The following is a 17,546-nucleotide window of genomic DNA, read 5'->3' as shown; positions in this document are numbered from 1 at the left end:
GGGAAGAGGTCAATCTCGCGGATGCTCTGCAGGGAGCGGTAGCTGCTGCGCCCGTCGACGGAGGACGACACGGAGCCGTCGTCTTCCTCCCCAGCGGCCGCTTCTGTGGCGTCAGAGTTACTCCGGTCGTTGGCCATCGAAAGCGAGCTGAGACCGGCGAGCGCCTCGATCTCGAGGTCGAGCACGCGCGCCAACAGCATGTGGCGGAACTCGTCCTCGAGCCGAGTCATGGCGACCTCCACAACGGTGCAGACGCCGCCCGCGGACAAGGCGCGGCGCAGGCTCCCGACAGAGGCCGGTGACGCCGGTGCTAGGCGGCGGAGGTCGTCCACCGCTCGGGGGAACAGGGTATTGGTGGGCGGGGTTTCTGGAACTCAATGGAAAGTGGATCGGCGCGTCGCCCCGAAGCGAGAATGGTGGCTGGGGCGGGCTTGGGATGGCGCCAATCAGGGAGAGGCAGATTGCCGTGGGGGCCTAGAACTCGATGGAAAGTGGATCGGCGTGGACGCGGTGCGCGGGGGAGGGAGAGCTTGGGGGCCCCGCGGAGTGAGCGAGCGAGGGCGCCCGAGATTGGCGGGCGGGGTTTCTAGAAGCGAGAATGACAGGCGGGGTTTCTAGAAGCGAGAATGGAAGGTGCCATGAATGGTGGCTGAGGGCTCGTCGAGATTGCCGCGGAGGAGAGGGGAGCGCTTGCCGAGGGAGATTGCCATGGTGGGAGAGGGCGCTTGTCGAGGCGGAGGCGTGGTGAAGCCGTGGTGGACGCCCACGCTACAAACATATAGAGTAGTAGAGATATAGATTATATACATACGCTATGTATAGTCATTCAAATCAACATTAAGTCATTCTAGTAAACATATAGTCATTTTTTAGAAAATTTCAAGTTATTTATTGTTTTCAGCCATTTTTGTCGGTTTTCTCAAACGTTTCTTATGTTATTAGTTCAGTCATTACAGAAAATATTAAGGCATTCTAGCGTCTAGACAATATTTAAGTCATTCTAATGTTTAGGTAACATAAATATTAAATCATTTTTTAGAAAACATTAAGTTAGTATTGTTTCAACCATTTTTTCTAGGTTTCTCAGACATTTCTTATGTTATTGGTTCAGTGATTCCATAAAATATTAAGTCATTCTCGCGTACAAACAACATTTAAGTCATTGTATTTAACTTTAAGTCATTCCAAAGTCTAGTTAACATTTAAGTCATTTTAGGCTACATTTAGTCATCCAAAAATATTACGTCATTTTTAGGCTACATTTAGTCATTCAAAAACATTAAGTTATTTTAGGCGAACGTGGGGGCGGCTTGGTCGGCCAGTTGGATAGGCTGGCTGGGTCGGCTTGCTGAGGGGGCGTGGGGAGCTGTGCGGCGGGCAGAGCTACGCATGGGCGCGCTAGGGTGGTCTAGGGGTCCATCACCTAGGGTGATGAATAGATCTGCCCTATATATATTGGGAAGGTATATTGGGAGCCTTGGGCTTCCAAATGTTAGATGAAGCACTGGCCAAACAATGCCGACCTGGCTAGACCGCACCGGCGCGCCCACCTACACCCCACGCGAGGCTGTTAGGTGCGTCCCCCGCCCATGCACCAGGTCAACCTCTCCCACATGTGTCAGTCAAACTCTCGGTCCAACAACCAACCCCCTGTATGGGACGCAAGCCATAAATTGCGGTTTTGTTTTTATTGCGCAAATAGCGAATAGTCCAGAGAACTAGCGTAAATAGTTCACAGAGATAGCATAAAAATCCCGCCGAGCCACTGGACCACGTCCACATGCACTGGTGCCTGCATGCATATCCTATTTTTATGGTCGATCCGATAATTATGACAGATCGTGTGAGTTTTTATTGCCATCTACACAAATTTTAGATGACATTTTCATTTCCATTGCATGCGCGTAAAAATTGGATGATTCCATAAATGTAGGATTTATCCAACAGTCATGCAACTATGCTCATTAAGATCAATTTAGGATATTAGCTGATACTAATTATGCTACACGGTGTAGTTATTTATGCAATTCGGTATATTACGTAAAAATTTGTTTCCTACTGCATGCGCATAAATTTAGGATGACATGAATATGCGATGAAAGAATATTGATTGACATGCATGGAAACAACTTATTTTAAATGTTGCATTTCGTCCATAAATATAGGATCGCTCTAACAGCAATGCAGCTAGGCTCATTACAACTAGTTTATGATATATACTGATACTAATTGTGCTACACTGTATTAGTATTTATGCAATACGAAACGCTCCATAAAAACTACCACGTGGTACACTGGTAGACACATCTTCAGATTCGAGTGTAAAAACCTTATGTTTTGAGCATAAACCCCCTCAGTTATGTGCATAAATACCGAGCCATGTGAAAGAGGTTGATAACTCTGGTGTGTTGTATTCATGATCCTAATTTTATGGTAAATCCAAAAATTATCGGAGTCAAATGCATGTGGTTTCTATTTTTATGCAGATCCAAAAATTATGGCAAATCATGTGAGTTTCTAATGCATGCGCGCAAATTTTGAATGATATTTTTGTTTCCACTGCACGCATGCAAAAAATAGGATGACATGATTCACACAGAGCATAAATTATTATACAAAATTGCATGTAGCATAATTGAAAAAAAACCTAATATCGGTTCAACTAACCGCCCTTGCGGGAATTAGGGACAGTTTTATGGCAGACGTAAAAATCCTATTCATCATCGTAAAAATCATCACTGGAATGCATAAATAGTTTATGTAGCAGGCATAAAACATAATCACCGATGGCATAAACATGAATCAGATAGTTCGTCACCGGAGGACGATCCCAAGGCTGCCAGATCAAAGGACGCCTCAGAGGCCATCGAGTCAAACGTGGTCATCGAAGGAGGACGCCCTCTGATGCGCCACATCGGAGGAGATTGTTCTTTTCGGATGCCACCACGGACGGTTACCGCAGCCATCACCGCTCGCGCCTCGGAAGGTCGTCACCACCGCTAGGTCGTGGTCCCCGCAACCGCTCGCGCCTAGGACAGACGTGGCCACCGCCTCTCGCGTCTCGAGCCGCCACTCGCCGACATCGCCTGGGGTTGCCGCTCACCGACGTCGTCTAGGTCCGCCGCTCGCACCTCACAACACTGCTCGCGTCTCGCGCCACCGGGAGTCGTCGTCGACGTCCGGCCGTCACTCGCCCTGCTTGCACCTCACGCAGTTGCAACCGCCGCCAGGCCCCCGAAACCCTAATACCTAGGGTTTAAGGGTCTTTTTATAGACGCCTAGACCTGGTCCAGCTCAACCGAATATCACGTTTGGCCTAGGCTTCAAAATAGTGACAGGAAGCCCTAGTCATACCCTCTGTACTGTGTCCAACCAGGGTTCCAATGCATGCTTGCATGGGCCACGCGTCCCGTCCCACGAGTTCCTATTTTTACGGTGCACATGCATGCGATTTCTATATTTATGTAAATCCAAAAAATTATGGCAGGTGTGGGAGTTTCCATTGCATGCACGCAAATTTTGAATGACATTTTTGTTCACACTATATGCACGCAAAAAATGACTGGTAGATATCGCGCAAAGCGTAAATCGTTTTAAAAAGTAGCATAAATGTTGACACTGAACATCATAATTGATGAAAAAGTCCTAATATAGACCCAATCAACAACCCTATGGAAATTGGGGTGTTTTTATGGTAGGCGTAAAAATCTGGCATGCGGTACACTAGTGAACACATCTATAGATTTGAGCATAAAAACCTTTAGTTTTGAACGTAAAAACCCTCAGCTATGAGTGTAAATACCGAGCCAACATGAGAGATGTTGATAACAATGATATGTTATATTCATGATCATAAAAATCCCTAAGTTTGAGCATAAAAATAGTGTTGATACAACGTAAAATGTTGGTTTACTCCGAATCATCAACCCCATGTCCATGCGTCCCCCCATAAATCAAGGGATTTGATTAGATGAGTTGACTAGGTGATTTAATAAGGTGAGTTTATTAGGGAATTTATTTTTTTTTATGGCAGTAATGAACACCATAAAATTAAGGGACTCCATACGCGAAATTTTATGGAATTATGACAAATTACCTTCTTTTCCGGGAGCAGTTACCTTTTTGTGAATTTTTATTTCATTGTGTAAATGTGTATGAAGTAAATATCTTATATATATGGTGTAAATTGTAGAAACCCCATATACCCATTGAGTTAGGTAACAAGATAATGCATAAAATCAATAAATGTTTGCGTAAAACGTGAATAAAAATATCATTAAGAGACAATAGATGAAAGGAGAGCCATGAACTGAAATATATGTCGTAAACACCTATTGAAGTTGGCATAAATATGCATACAAAATAGCATAAAAACAGGGTCGTCGCTCGCACCTAGTGGAGCCGTTGTCGGCGCACGCGCCTCTCGGAGACTGGGATCCACCGCCGCTCGTGCCTAGGGGAGGCCACTCGCGCCAAGGGAATTCCGCCATCGCCGCTCCTACTCAAATGTGTCGTCGTTGTGCGCATCCCAGGGGACCGCGCGTCGCGCACGTGCCCTCAGGATTTGTCGCGCTGCCACAACCGCTCCCACCTCAGGTGCGTTGCTTGTGACGGGCCAGATCTCAACGACGATGATGCCCCGATTGATGGTCCTCGTCGACCATCCATTTGCGGTGGACCACCAATTCCACGTCCATTCACCCAACACAGACTTCTCGTCCGTGGAGCCCTTCTGTCATTGCTAGACCCGCCCAGTTGTGTGGCAAGCGTCGCGCCCGTTTGTGGTGGACCCGCCTGACCGAACGTCCACACATTGGCCATCGCTGCGCCCGGACGCATCGGATCCGCCCGCCCATGCCATCTTTGTCCGCCTGTCAGCCAACGCCGCCCACCCGCATGTTCCACCATCGCGCAACCGCTGCCAGCTCTGAAAGTCTAATTCGTGGTGATCTCAGGTAGATTTTATAGGGCATGTTTGGTTCTATTTCTGAGGAGATTTTTTGAGAATCTGGTTGTGGAGAGAATCTGACTATAGAGAGAATTTGAGTATCATGGAGATTATATGCGGAGCAAGATAAAAGAGATAGGATGTAGAAAGTGATGGTTTCCTACTATCGCAACGACTCGACCAATTCTGTGTTCACGTTGATTTTAGACAGTTTTGACTAAATTGATTTTCATAGAAGTGGGCTGAAAAGCTAGGCGTTTGGCAGTCTGTAGCAGCTTCTGGTGGCCAGAAGCTAGAAAAAGCTGAAACAAACAGGGCCATAGACGCCCCGAGGACTGGTGTGCTTGAGCTGGTGCGGCTAAACCGAAAGATACCGTTGGGTCAGGGCTTCCCCCTAGCTATTTGAAAGCCCAGGGCTCCAAATATACAAACTATATATATGTGTATTGTGAATTGTGAACTTGTTATCTTTGGTAGTTTTATTATATTATGAATTTCTTATATCGAGATAGTTTTTATATTGATATGTTTACCGATCATATTTTAGATTTCGACAGTTACCAGTCACTACAGGAAAACAGTTAATTCCCGTCGGCCAGGAACCGACGGGAATAAGCACTAAACCGACGGGAATACGTAATTCCCGTCGGTTTAGGGCTTATTCCCGTCGGTTGTCAGCCGCCAGGCGTCCCTTGTCGGGGATAAGGTTATTCCCGTCGGCCGCCGACGGGAATACGTAATCCCCGTCGGCCAATATCGAGCCGACAGGAATAAGGGCTAATTCCCGTCGGCCACCACAACCGACGGGAGTACCTAATTAATCCCCGTCGGCTGACCTGGCCGACGGGAGTTACTAATTAATTCCCGTCGGCCAGGTCAGCCGACGGGAATTAACTGGGCCGACGGGAGTTAATAGTCAATTCCCATCGGCTATGGTCAAACCGACGGGAATTAACTGGGCCGACGGGAGTTAACCTATATTTCTGCAACAGCAACACCAAATTAGATATTTCTCCACAATTGCACACATAACATACACAAAACATATATATCACAAACATATGACAAAACGTATCACATAAACATATAAATCACAAACGCATTGACATCACACATCACAAACACATTGATATAATTCACACATCACAAACATTTCAGATACGAGAGTGTTTACACAAACATAACGTCCAAGAGTTAAAAACATAACGAGCACGAGTTTAAGTGTTTAGAGATAACCACCACTTGGGTGGTTAGAGCTTTGACCGCTGCCGCCTTCACCACCAGGAGGAGGGAACGCGAAGAGCGAGTCAACAAATCCAGTCCCTGCTGCTGGATCAGACCCACTGCCACCCGCTTTAGGCGTAACCTATGCAAGTTAGCAAATATCAACACGTTAAATGGAAATATCAAAAAGTATACAAATGTATAAATTAATGGAGAGTTATCAAACGTACCCTATCTCCAGGTGCAGGTATATGTGTCGGAGGGGTGGTGAACTGTGGTGGTGGAACTGGTGTGTTTGCAAATTGGCTCCATTGTGGTGGCGGTGGAAAATTTGATGTCATGCCCTGTTGCTGCATTAACTGTTAAACACATATGTGTTACTACTGAAGATGTTGTATTGAAATATAATAATTTAGAGTTCGGATTATGTGTACTCACTTGATACATCGCTTGATTATGAGCATTGCAAGCCTCCATAAATTCGCGTTGTTGTCTCATCTCTTCACGCATCCTCATAATCTCCAACTCCTGCTCGTTCGGTCGACGAGAGCATGAGCTACGGGAAGATGAACCCGTCCTCTGAGATCTCACCGACGACGAGTCAATGAATCCGTCGAAGAGTGCGTATCTATAAGTGATTCAAAAAATGTTATTACTGCATAATCAATTTAGTGTCAACCATATAATTTCATAAGTTAGAGCTTACCGTCCATGCGCTTTGCCACCACCACTTGCGTACACCACCGAGGGATCCACCGGTTCATGGCGCCAGTCATAGTCAGGGCCATGGCGACGAACCATCTCCTCCCCATATGCCGCCTATACATCATTCACAACCTTACAAATGCAGGAATTTATATACTTTGAACGTTTGAACTTTTGAGCCAAAACTCACCAAGCGATCCGTGGCTGTCTGGCTGCAGAGCTGGTCAGGGTTGTTCGGGTCTGGTCCTTTGTGGCCCTCCTGGTACACCTCAATGTCACTAGGCTTTTGGCCACTCGTAGCTTCCTGTATAAACAAAAAACATTCATAAGCAATCGTATTATTTGTTGATCGACATAGAAAGATCAAACTTACCATTCTTTTAGCTTTTCGTATCATGTCGTCACCGCCAAACTTGTGGTTAGGATTGGTTCCTCGACATTGTCTGTGATGCGCTGACGCTTTCTGGAAGCCTTCGGAAGCCCAATATCGACACCAAGCATAGTACGCATCAGGCACGGGCGCCATCCATGGAACCATCACCTGCACACACACAATGTTACATATTATATCAATCACAACAATAAATATAAAGGGTAAAACAAATTGAATACTAACCTCACGATATTGATCCTCAGTCAAATATATCTTTGAGGACCCTTCCTTTTTATTCAAGGGGCCCGCTTCTTCCGGATGCTTTTGAAAATACAGGTTTGTAGCCTGAATTCTCGCATAGTATATGGCATCCTTCACCAGCTTCTTTGCATTGTTTTGCAAGACACGTTCAGCGTGCCCCATGTAATCCTCTCCGTCAGGCAACCGATATCGAAGCTACAACATAAAGAATACAAATACAATGGTATAAGTCATAGATTTACAATATTAAGAAACATAACAAAAATAATAAAGAATTCATACCCAAAAGTCATTACGCACAAGTCCCTGTCTGTCGGTGTGGTTTCGTTCCTTTTTAAACTTGTACTCATCCCAGGTACTGACGAGCACCTCATCCTCGGTATCACCGTTTGACACCTTCACTATACCAGGGTAGTGAAGGCGGCAAAGAGAACCCAACGTAAGGTTAACTTGAGTGTGGTGTCCCTTGCCGTCAAAGGACAGGTCCTCCCAATTCCTGCAGTACACAAAAACATTAACAATACACATAATAGTTATATTAGATAAGTTAATATATTACACTCACCGATCTCCATGTGGCATGATTAAAGTCCTATCAGCCTCTCGCTCTATCGCGTGACGAGGCTTTACTGAGTGGCTTTTTCTTGAGCGACGTGTGCGTGTCGCTGAAGAGCCTCCCGAGCCATCATCCATCGGGTTGTCAGCCGGTTCGCCCTGTTGGCCCCACTGGTCCCACGCTTGTTGCTGCTCTCTCTGGTGGTCCCACTGGTCCCATGGCTGGTGATGCTGTGCGGCCTGGTCCCATGTCACGTGGTCCACCTCCTCATTGTGCTCCACCTCCTCATTGTGCTGCTCAGCCTCATTGTGCTCCTCCTCCTCAATGTGTTGCTCCTCAGTGTGCTGCTCATCCTGGTACATACAACTCAAGATTTATTTGTAAATATGTAAACAAATTTATTTGTACAAGATATGTTACCTCATCTCCATGTACCACGCTCAACAGCTCTCGACGTCTGCTGCTGCTCGAAGAACTGCCCTGAAAAAGGCCCAGGCCCTTGAACAAGCCCTTCACTGACTTCTTTGATTTTGGCGGCATCCTGCATAAAAAATAAGAAATTATTCATTAGTGCATCAAAAATGACATAATACTTAAAATATAAACAAATAAAATAACAAAACAACTTTACTTGTTAAATATCATCAAAATCAGGATCTATTTGTTCTCTTCTATGCAGAGGTCGCCATGTAACTTTTCTCCTAACCGGTTGTCTTCTCCGTCTCTCGGGAAAAGTTAAGTCGTTAACGTCTGCAACTAGTGAATCTAATGCCGGTGCAGGATCAATATGAAAACTAGTTGGCAACTCTTCTTCTTGAAACACCTCATCAACCTGCTCAAGGTGACCAATTTGATATTCGTCCTCACCAGGAGTGTATAGGCGTTCGCGGGGATTTACATTGTACACAACCCTCCATTTAAACAACTTTTTGCATGGATATGTCGAGAAATAAACTTGGTCTGCTTGATGGGCAAGGATATACGTGTCGTGTCCTTGAAGCAATTTCTCAGGTTGGATCTGTGTCATCCCAAATTCGGTCATATAATACTTCGGGTCATACCATTTACACTCAAAGAAAACTAGCGCTAAAGGCTTATTTCCAGCAAATGTAATCTCGATTATATTTTTGATTTTCCCGTAATAGCAGGCTTCGTGTCCTTCCATGTCGGTTGCCCTAGTAACGACTCCACTATTTTGAGTGGCGGCCATAGGATGACTTGATTCGAAAATGCTTGAACGAAAGTGATATCCATTGACGTCGTAACGTCCATAGCTTTTGGCAGTTACGCTTCCAATAGATAACTGACGTAAGTCATCATTCAAATTCATTTCCTCCCCAAACTGTCAATCATGCCACAAAGCATTAGCAAATTCTGTAATATTAGTTAACTGAAATTAGCTCTCGGACCCACATAATTAAGACTTACATGGTCCCGAAGCCACATAATGAAATTAGGTCGCCCATGCATACCATCGCGTCGCAATTTGTCTATGTCTCTCGCTGTTGGCCTACCGAGACACCTCATGTTTTGTTCATCAAACTCGCTGTCAAATATTATTGTGTGACATGAGATATTTGATAACATAAACTAATTCACATATGAACAGTTTAAGAAAATAAGTCTTACACAAAGTATTTCTCCACCTCAGGCATATTCGTGAACATGTACAGTAAAGCAGACTTCCGTTCTTCCATACTGAGGTGATATGCCTTGGGTGGACCAACGGCTTTGCCGTTTGTCTGAAAAATCGAAAGATCACTACAAGGAGGCATCTCTCGTTCATCATCATGGTACCTTTTCTTTCGAGCAAATACATTATGTTCTTCTGCAAAGTAACAACTTGTGAAGTGTGCTACCTCCTTAAGTTTAAATTGTTCCGCAATACATCCTTCAACTCTTGCCTTATTGCCCACCATTGCTCTAAGCTTCTTTAAAGCTCTTTCTATATGAAACATCCACCTATACTGAACAGGACCACCGACCTTAGCCTCATATGGAAGATGTATAAAGAGATGCTGCATAGGATTGAAGAAACCCGGTGGAAATATTTTTTCCAATTTGCACAAAAGCACTGGTGCCTCTTTCTCCAGTTGTTCCATCACATCTCTTCTGATTTCTTTAGCACACAACTGTCTGTAGAAATAGCTAACTTCAGCTAACGTTTTCCACACAGCTTCTGAAATGTATCCACGAAACATTACAGGCATGAGCCTCTCCATAATTATGTGGAAGTCATGGCTCTTCAGTCCATTCATCTTCATTGTCTTCAAGTTCACAGATCTTCTAAAACCAGCGGCATAACCATCGGGGAATTTAATATCCTTCATCCACTTCATCACTTCTTTCCGTTGCTTAGATTTCAGACAATAGTCAGCTTTTGGTTTGCCTCCGTTTTCTCTAAGCACCAGGGTTGGACGATCACATATCACTGCTAAGTCCATGCGTGCCTTGTCATTGTCTTTCGTTTTATCAGGGAAATCCATGCATGTATTTATGAGGGCTTGGCAAAAGTTACTCTCTTGATGCATGACGTCGATGTTGTGCATCAAAATCAATGACTTAGCATAAGGAAGCTCCCACAAGCCACATATGTGAGTCCAGTTATGCTCCTCACCAAAACCTTGATACCTTTTCCCACTCTCGTCTAGGACAAGTTTCATATGCTCTTCTGTAATTTCTATCCCACTACGTCGCTTGGGCGGTCCCTTCGTGACGATGGTGCCCTTCCTAAATTCCTTTCTCTGCCTTCTGAAGGGGTGATTCAAGGGTAGAAAACATCTATGACAATCAAAGTAACATATCTTGCCACCAGCACTAAGACGAAAACAATCTGTATCTTTAGCACAATAAGGACACGTCAATCTACCATGCACGCTCCATCCAGAGAAAATACCATACGCCATAAAATCATGAACCGAGAACAGATATGCAACACGAAGATTGAATTTCTGCTTCTTGAAGCAGTCATAGGCTTCCACACCTTGCCATAGCTTCTTTAACTCTTCAATCAGTGGTTGAAGCATCACATTGAGGCGTACGCCAGGATGCTCAGGCCCAGGTATAACAAGACATAGGAACATAAACTCATATTTCATGCAAAGAGCAGGTGGAAGGTTGTACGGTATGGCAATGACAGGCCAACATGAATACGACGCAGCGGTCATATTGAACGGCGTGAAACCATCAGTTGCCAAGCCGATACGAACGTTTCTTGCATCGCTGGCAAAATCTGGATCAAATTTGTCAAGAGCCTTCCATGCATCACCATCTGACGGGTGCACCATTAACCCATCTTGTCTGTCCGTACAATCTTTATGCCACCTCATGTGCATAGCGGTCTTCCTCGAGAGAAACAAACGTTTCACTCTAGGAGTGAGAGGCATGTACCGAAGCTGTTTATGTGCAACCTTTGTCACCACCTTCTCCCCATCTTCATTTACAAGCTCCACGTACCTCGACTTCCCACATTTTAAGCATTTCTGTTCTCTGTCATGTTCCTTCCAAAAAAGCATACAGTTGTCTTGGCAAACATCAATCTTCTCATACTCCATACCAAGACCTTCAAGCAATTTCTTGGACTGGTACATGTCTTTGGGCATCTTGTGACCCGTAGGAAGAACCTCGCTAATCAAATCCACAAGCTCCTTGTAACAATTAATTGAGAATGCAAACTTGGACTTGATTGACATCAGCCGGGTCACGAATTCCAGTACGGTCACGTCAGTGTGCCCGTGAAGAGGCTCTTCTGACGCTTTGAGTAGGTCGAAGAACTTCTGAACCTCCGGTGTAGGTGAATCATGATGATCTGGTGCCAGTTTAGGCTGCAGATCCTCAAGCATCTGGTCCATCCTATCAACATCATCTTCACCGTCATCAACTTCTACTTCTACTGCTCGTTCAACATCTTCACCATGGAGATACCAGACCTTATAGCCTGGCACGAAACCATGCGAACACAGGTGTAGTGTGACCTGCCTCTTGGTGTGGCTCGTCATATTTCTACATTTATTGCATGGACACCTAATATTATCTATTTGTGACAAAGCAGCTGCATGGTCCAGAAACATCTGCGTCTTGGCAAACCATTCACTTGTGTGACATCCACCCTTCTTGAAACCTTCATACATCCAATCACGTCTATCACCCATTATTGCGGCTGTGTGTACGAGTAAAGAGTGCGTGTGAGACAATCATGTTTCTACACGTCACACATATATACATCTATAGGTAAGTAGTATATAAAACTATATATATACATAAATAACTATATATACACATAAATAACATCAAATTAACATGATATTCATCAATTAACAATATTTGCAAACATCCAATCCATCAAATTAAATTATAATTGCAGAACATCAAATTCATTACCTATAACATCAAATCTATCAAATTGATTAATGCTTGCATAACATCAATTTCATTAAATAATAACATCAAATACATCATATCATATTTACAAAATCAAGTTATAAATAACAAATATCATACATCAAATAATATTAGGTCAAACCATACTAACAAATAACAATATTAAACAAATTATAATCGCATTACAGCTAACTCCCGTCGGCCATAAAAACCGACGAAAATTAAAACATAAATCATTTGTTAAATCAACTATAATAATAGAATTAATATTTACCTAACATCAAGCCACACATAATATTAAAACTAGCAAGTATAATGCATAACTCCCGTCGGCCACAAAAAACCGACGAAAATAATCACATATTAATTCACATTTAGAAATAAGATTATACCTCGACGACTCGAACTTGAACGCGGACCGGATGGCGAGCCCTCGGTTTTGGTGGTTGACCGGTGCGTCGAGGCACTGGCGGACGGCGGACGACGGTGGGCTGGGGACGGCGACGCTTGTGGACGGCGGCGACTTGTTGAGGGCAGACGGCGGACGACGGGGGCTAGGGGGCGGCGCAGCTCGGGTGGGCCGGGGGCGGTGTGGGGACGCTTGAGGCGGGGGCGCGGGTCGGGGCGGCGTCGCGCGCTCGGCCGGGGGCGGTGGCCGCGTGGGGCAGCGGCGACGCAGCTCGGGCAGGGGCGGCGGCGCGACTAGGCGCGCGGGGCGTCGGGCAGGGGCGGCGGCGCAGCGCGGGCCGGGGCGGCGGCGTGGCTAGGCGCGCGGGCGTTGGGCAGGGGCGACGGCGCAGCGCGGGCCGGGGGCGGCCTCGACGGCGGCATCGGGCGGGGCGGGGGCGGCCTCGACGGCGGCTAGGCGCGCGGGCGTCGGGCAGGGGTGGCCTCGACGGCGGCCTCGGGCGGGGCGGCTCGGGGGCGGCCTCCGGCAGGGCGGCGCTCCGGCAGGGCGGCGGTCGGGCAGGGGCGGCGGCGCTCGGGTCGGGCAGGGGCGGTTTGATTGAACGAAGAAGAATGAGCCCGCGCGTCCGCGGCTGGGCTCTAAAAAGATTAATCCCCGTCGGCCAGAACACAGGGCCGACGGGGATTAGTTAATCCCCGTGGGCTTGGGATGTGGCCGTCGGGAATAAATGTAATGCCCGTCGGCTATTTTGTGGCCGACGGCAATTAGTCTATTCCCGTCGGCCAGAGCGAAAGCCGACGGGAATTACCCTGGCCGACGGGGATCAGTAGAATTCTTGTAGTGAGTGTATTTTCTGCACCAATCTTTCATTTTCGATATTTCCGAAATACTGATATCGTTTGTCCCCGAAATTACTGTTTCCGATAAAAAAATGAAAATAGAAATGATTTTAACGTTTACCGACCATTTTCGACCGTTTTCATCCCTAAGCGATGGTGCTGGAGGGGGCAGTTTAGAACTGATTTGGTAGCTAGAGAATTAGAAGTGGCCATAAGGATGATTTCTTTTCCATGAATCCCCTCCAATTTTTCGGTCACCAAACTAGCCCTTAAGGCCTCACTAGTCGGTTGCCCGTGCGTTGCGACGGCTTACAACAATACCCATGTAAACTATCCACCAAAAAATTAATATTTTTTATTAATAGTCTCCGCTCTCCGTATAATATTTTTTTGATTTGGCTAATTAATGTTTCTATTTACTCCATCCAATATGTCTTGGTACAACACGACCAATTAAGTGAGCTATTAGAAGAAAGTTCACAACGACTGACCGAACGAACAGAGATTATAAAATGACATAATTCCACCATACAGAGACCAAATAAGAGAAAGTTTGTGAGCTCAAGTTTCTAAAATAAGTCACATGAATTCAAACTTATAAAAAAGATAGATCAAAATATAAGTCACATGAACTCAAACTTATGCTAAAATTAGGCATCAATAAAAACTGGATATGCTCCATATAAATTATGCTACTCCGTAGCAATTACTAACGTTTAAAACCAACAAAGTCGGTTGCCCGTGCGTTGCGACGGCTTACAACTTACAACAATACCCATGTAAACTATCCACAAAAAAAATTCAAGATTTTTTATTAATTGTCTCCGCTCTCCGTATAATATTTTTTTATTTGGCTAATTGATGTTATTATTTAGTCCATCCAATATGTCTTGGTACAACACGACCAATGAAGTGAGCCATTAGAAGAAAGTTCACAACGACTGACCGAACGAACAGAGATTATAAAATGACATAATTCCACCATACAGAGACCAAATAAGAGAAAGTTTGTGAGCTCAAGTTTCTAAAATAAGTCACATGAACTCAAACTTATAAAAAAGATAGATTAAAATATGGAGTGATTGCTAAAATTAGGCATCACATAAAAATTGGATGTGCTCCATATAAATTATGTTGTTTTGTATCAATTACTAACGGTTAAAACCAACAAATAACCTTTCATTTTACTGTTAGTGTGATAAATCATTGTTGCTCCATCCAATTCAGCAACCTCAAACACCATGTAGTCTATTGTGCCAATGTGGTCTCAGAAATAACCTAATGTTTGCAAGAGCCAAAAACATCGTGTCGTGCTTGGCCTGTAGCCTCGGTCCGTAGTGCTGGTCCAACCCGACACGATTATATTTTTTTATTTTACAAAAAAACATATATACACATGTATAATTTATATTCAATATTAAAAACATCTAAGCATGATGTTCTACTGGTTAGATAGCTTTACCCAGTGTCTCCTGCCCTTCTTCCATCAGGCTATCTAACCACATGCACCGTTTTTTAACATTTTACGCTGATTTAATCAAATGGGCCGACAGACTAACGGGCTGGTCCGGCACAGTCAGTAGACCGGCATGACGTGCCTGAGCCAGAGTTGTGGCCCGTGGGCGTCTGGCCCGTGCTGGGCCGCCGTTTAGCCATCTATAAGCGTGCAGCGGGTTAATTTGAAATAACTGTAACGGGTTATCTGTAAAAAAAATGACGCACGACGACCGTTGAAACTGTTGCTTTAAGTATAGTATAGATTTGGCATCATGGGGCTAATAGCCCAGGGAAGGGAAGCCCTCCATGAGGATTTAATTGGCTTTTCCCCCTCTCCTATCGTTGTTTGGGACCCTTTTCCCCTCCCCTGTCGCAGTTTGGAAGTAGACGATTGTTGTTCAGGCAACATGTTCTCACTGCTGTTGTTTGGACTAAAAATCAAACACTGATTAACCAAATATTCAAATCAGCGCCACCGGCCGGTTGACCACATATTCTAAACATCAGTCCATATTTTCAAAACAACTTACAAAATCACACATTTACTCCGATCTTAACTTACATATAATCAACCCATATAAAGATTCATACAGAAATTATGCATTATTCACTCTTGAATAGCAGTAGACCCATATACACAGAAACTAGATGAGTATAAGAATAAGAACTATCCTTCTTACACCATGAGATATTTTTGTGATTTCAAACACCTGCATTATCAAAACAAATGGTGAAATCATTTATAAACTTCTAAAAGCTATCAGTTATTTTTTTTTGTGAATACAAGCCATCAGTTATAAACACCAATTATGGTCGAGGTGGAAAAAAGAACAAGTTTTCCAATGATGTCGGTAATAGTATTAAATAACAGTAGCAGTACTATATAAGAAAAACGAACCTTATACTGAAATGTCATTCACTTAAAAAAGACAATTCAATTAACATCACATATCATTCAGATCATTTGCTTTTTAGAATAAAAGGGTCACTCAGTTAACAGGACATGTCTTTCAAGATCATTCAGTTAACAACACATTATATATAATTTCGAAACAATTAGCTGCATTGATTTTCTGTGCATGGAACTAAAACAACAGTAGTTGGGTCAGATTGGATTGTAGCTGTTCGATACTTCGTATCACTGAAAAATAGAATCAGGCATTACAAGGTGAGCTATACAAAAGAAAATCAATCAGGACTGAAATATAAGGTATTATTTCCATATGTATATGGCCAGCATCAAAACCGGGAAATAAAATGTGGTTAATGACAGCTTTTTTTATCTCTGCCTAAAGGAACACATCTCAACATTCTTGCAGGTGTGCTAGTCTACGACACTGGTTTCTCATCACTTAAATAGCAGGATAAGAGATTTATCCTTAGGCTTCTCCAAAAGTGTTTTAAATGGCCTGATAATGATATATAATAAACTTGTATCGTAAACATGCGAGCAAATGATACCCAGAAACGATCGAGCAGCTTAACATTTTATTTAAAGGCTACGGAGACTGACTACGGTCCATACATTCATTCAGGATCACAAATCCCACGCTAGCTTGCCATGCAACAAGCAGCTAGCTAGCTAACATCTAGCTCGATGGATCTACTTTTTGCCTCCTCCTCCCTGCTGGTGGAGGCCCTGGAAGAATTCCTTCGGGTTGGCTTCGAAGTCGGAGCGGGGGATGTAGCCGCCGCCGCCGGGAGCCTTCATCATGCCGTCGGCGCCGGAGCCCGACTTCCCTGCACCATCACCATGCCCCGCAACGCCGCCACCTGAGTTGCCAGAGCCTGCGCCTCCCACGGAGTTGGAGCCTCCTCCCTTGACAGCGCCACCGCCGCTCTTGCCATCACCGCCTCCTCCTACGACATTGCCACCAATCCCGCTGCCTTTGCCGCCGTCCATCTCTCTCACTCGACCAGTCTTCTTCTTGGTAGAGGATTGTCTTCGTCGCCGTTTACTGGTATCTCCCGCAGAGGAGAGTGGAGGCCTTCCCTCTATATATAGAGTGCGGAGCGTGGTCGATGGCGTTCTAGCTAGTGTCAAGCGCTGGAATGGAACGAACGGTCAAGTGGAATGCATGCATTCATTCCCCTGTGTTGTGGGTGGCTGTATCCCTTCGTTTTCCTCACACAGATAATTAATAACACGAGAGTAACAGCGGCTAAATTCATCCATTGTTCATTCCCAAGCCCGTGACCGTGTGAATCTGTGCAATCGACTTTGACTGACTAGCTAGCTAGTGTGTTGTAGGATTTGAGAAGGAAGCTTGAACACGAAGGACCTATTTAGGAACTTTGATTCTTAAAACCACAGCTTATAATACCATGGTTTAATAACTATGGTATATTTAACC

General features: G+C 44.7%; 1 protein-coding gene across 1 annotated transcript; it reads right to left on the bottom strand.

Annotated features, from left to right (window-relative positions):
- Positions 1 to 16,598: 16,598 nt before the first annotated feature.
- On the bottom strand, positions 16,599 to 17,240 carry LOC103636066 (EAG1a). Its single transcript, NM_001362520.1, has one exon. The coding sequence runs from the start codon at positions 17,093 to 17,095 to the stop codon at positions 16,796 to 16,798; it is 300 nt and encodes a 99-aa protein (NP_001349449.1). The 5' UTR covers positions 17,096 to 17,240; the 3' UTR covers positions 16,599 to 16,795.
- Between the last annotated feature and the right edge of the window lie 306 nt (positions 17,241 to 17,546).

The sequence above is a fragment of the Zea mays genome, chromosome 8, assembly GCF_902167145.1.
Source record: "Zea mays cultivar B73 chromosome 8, Zm-B73-REFERENCE-NAM-5.0, whole genome shotgun sequence".
In the NCBI taxonomy this organism is placed as follows: Eukaryota; Viridiplantae; Streptophyta; class Magnoliopsida; order Poales; family Poaceae; genus Zea; species Zea mays.
The sequence above is the reverse complement of the archived record's forward strand: the minus strand, read 5'-3'. Positions and strand labels throughout refer to the sequence as shown.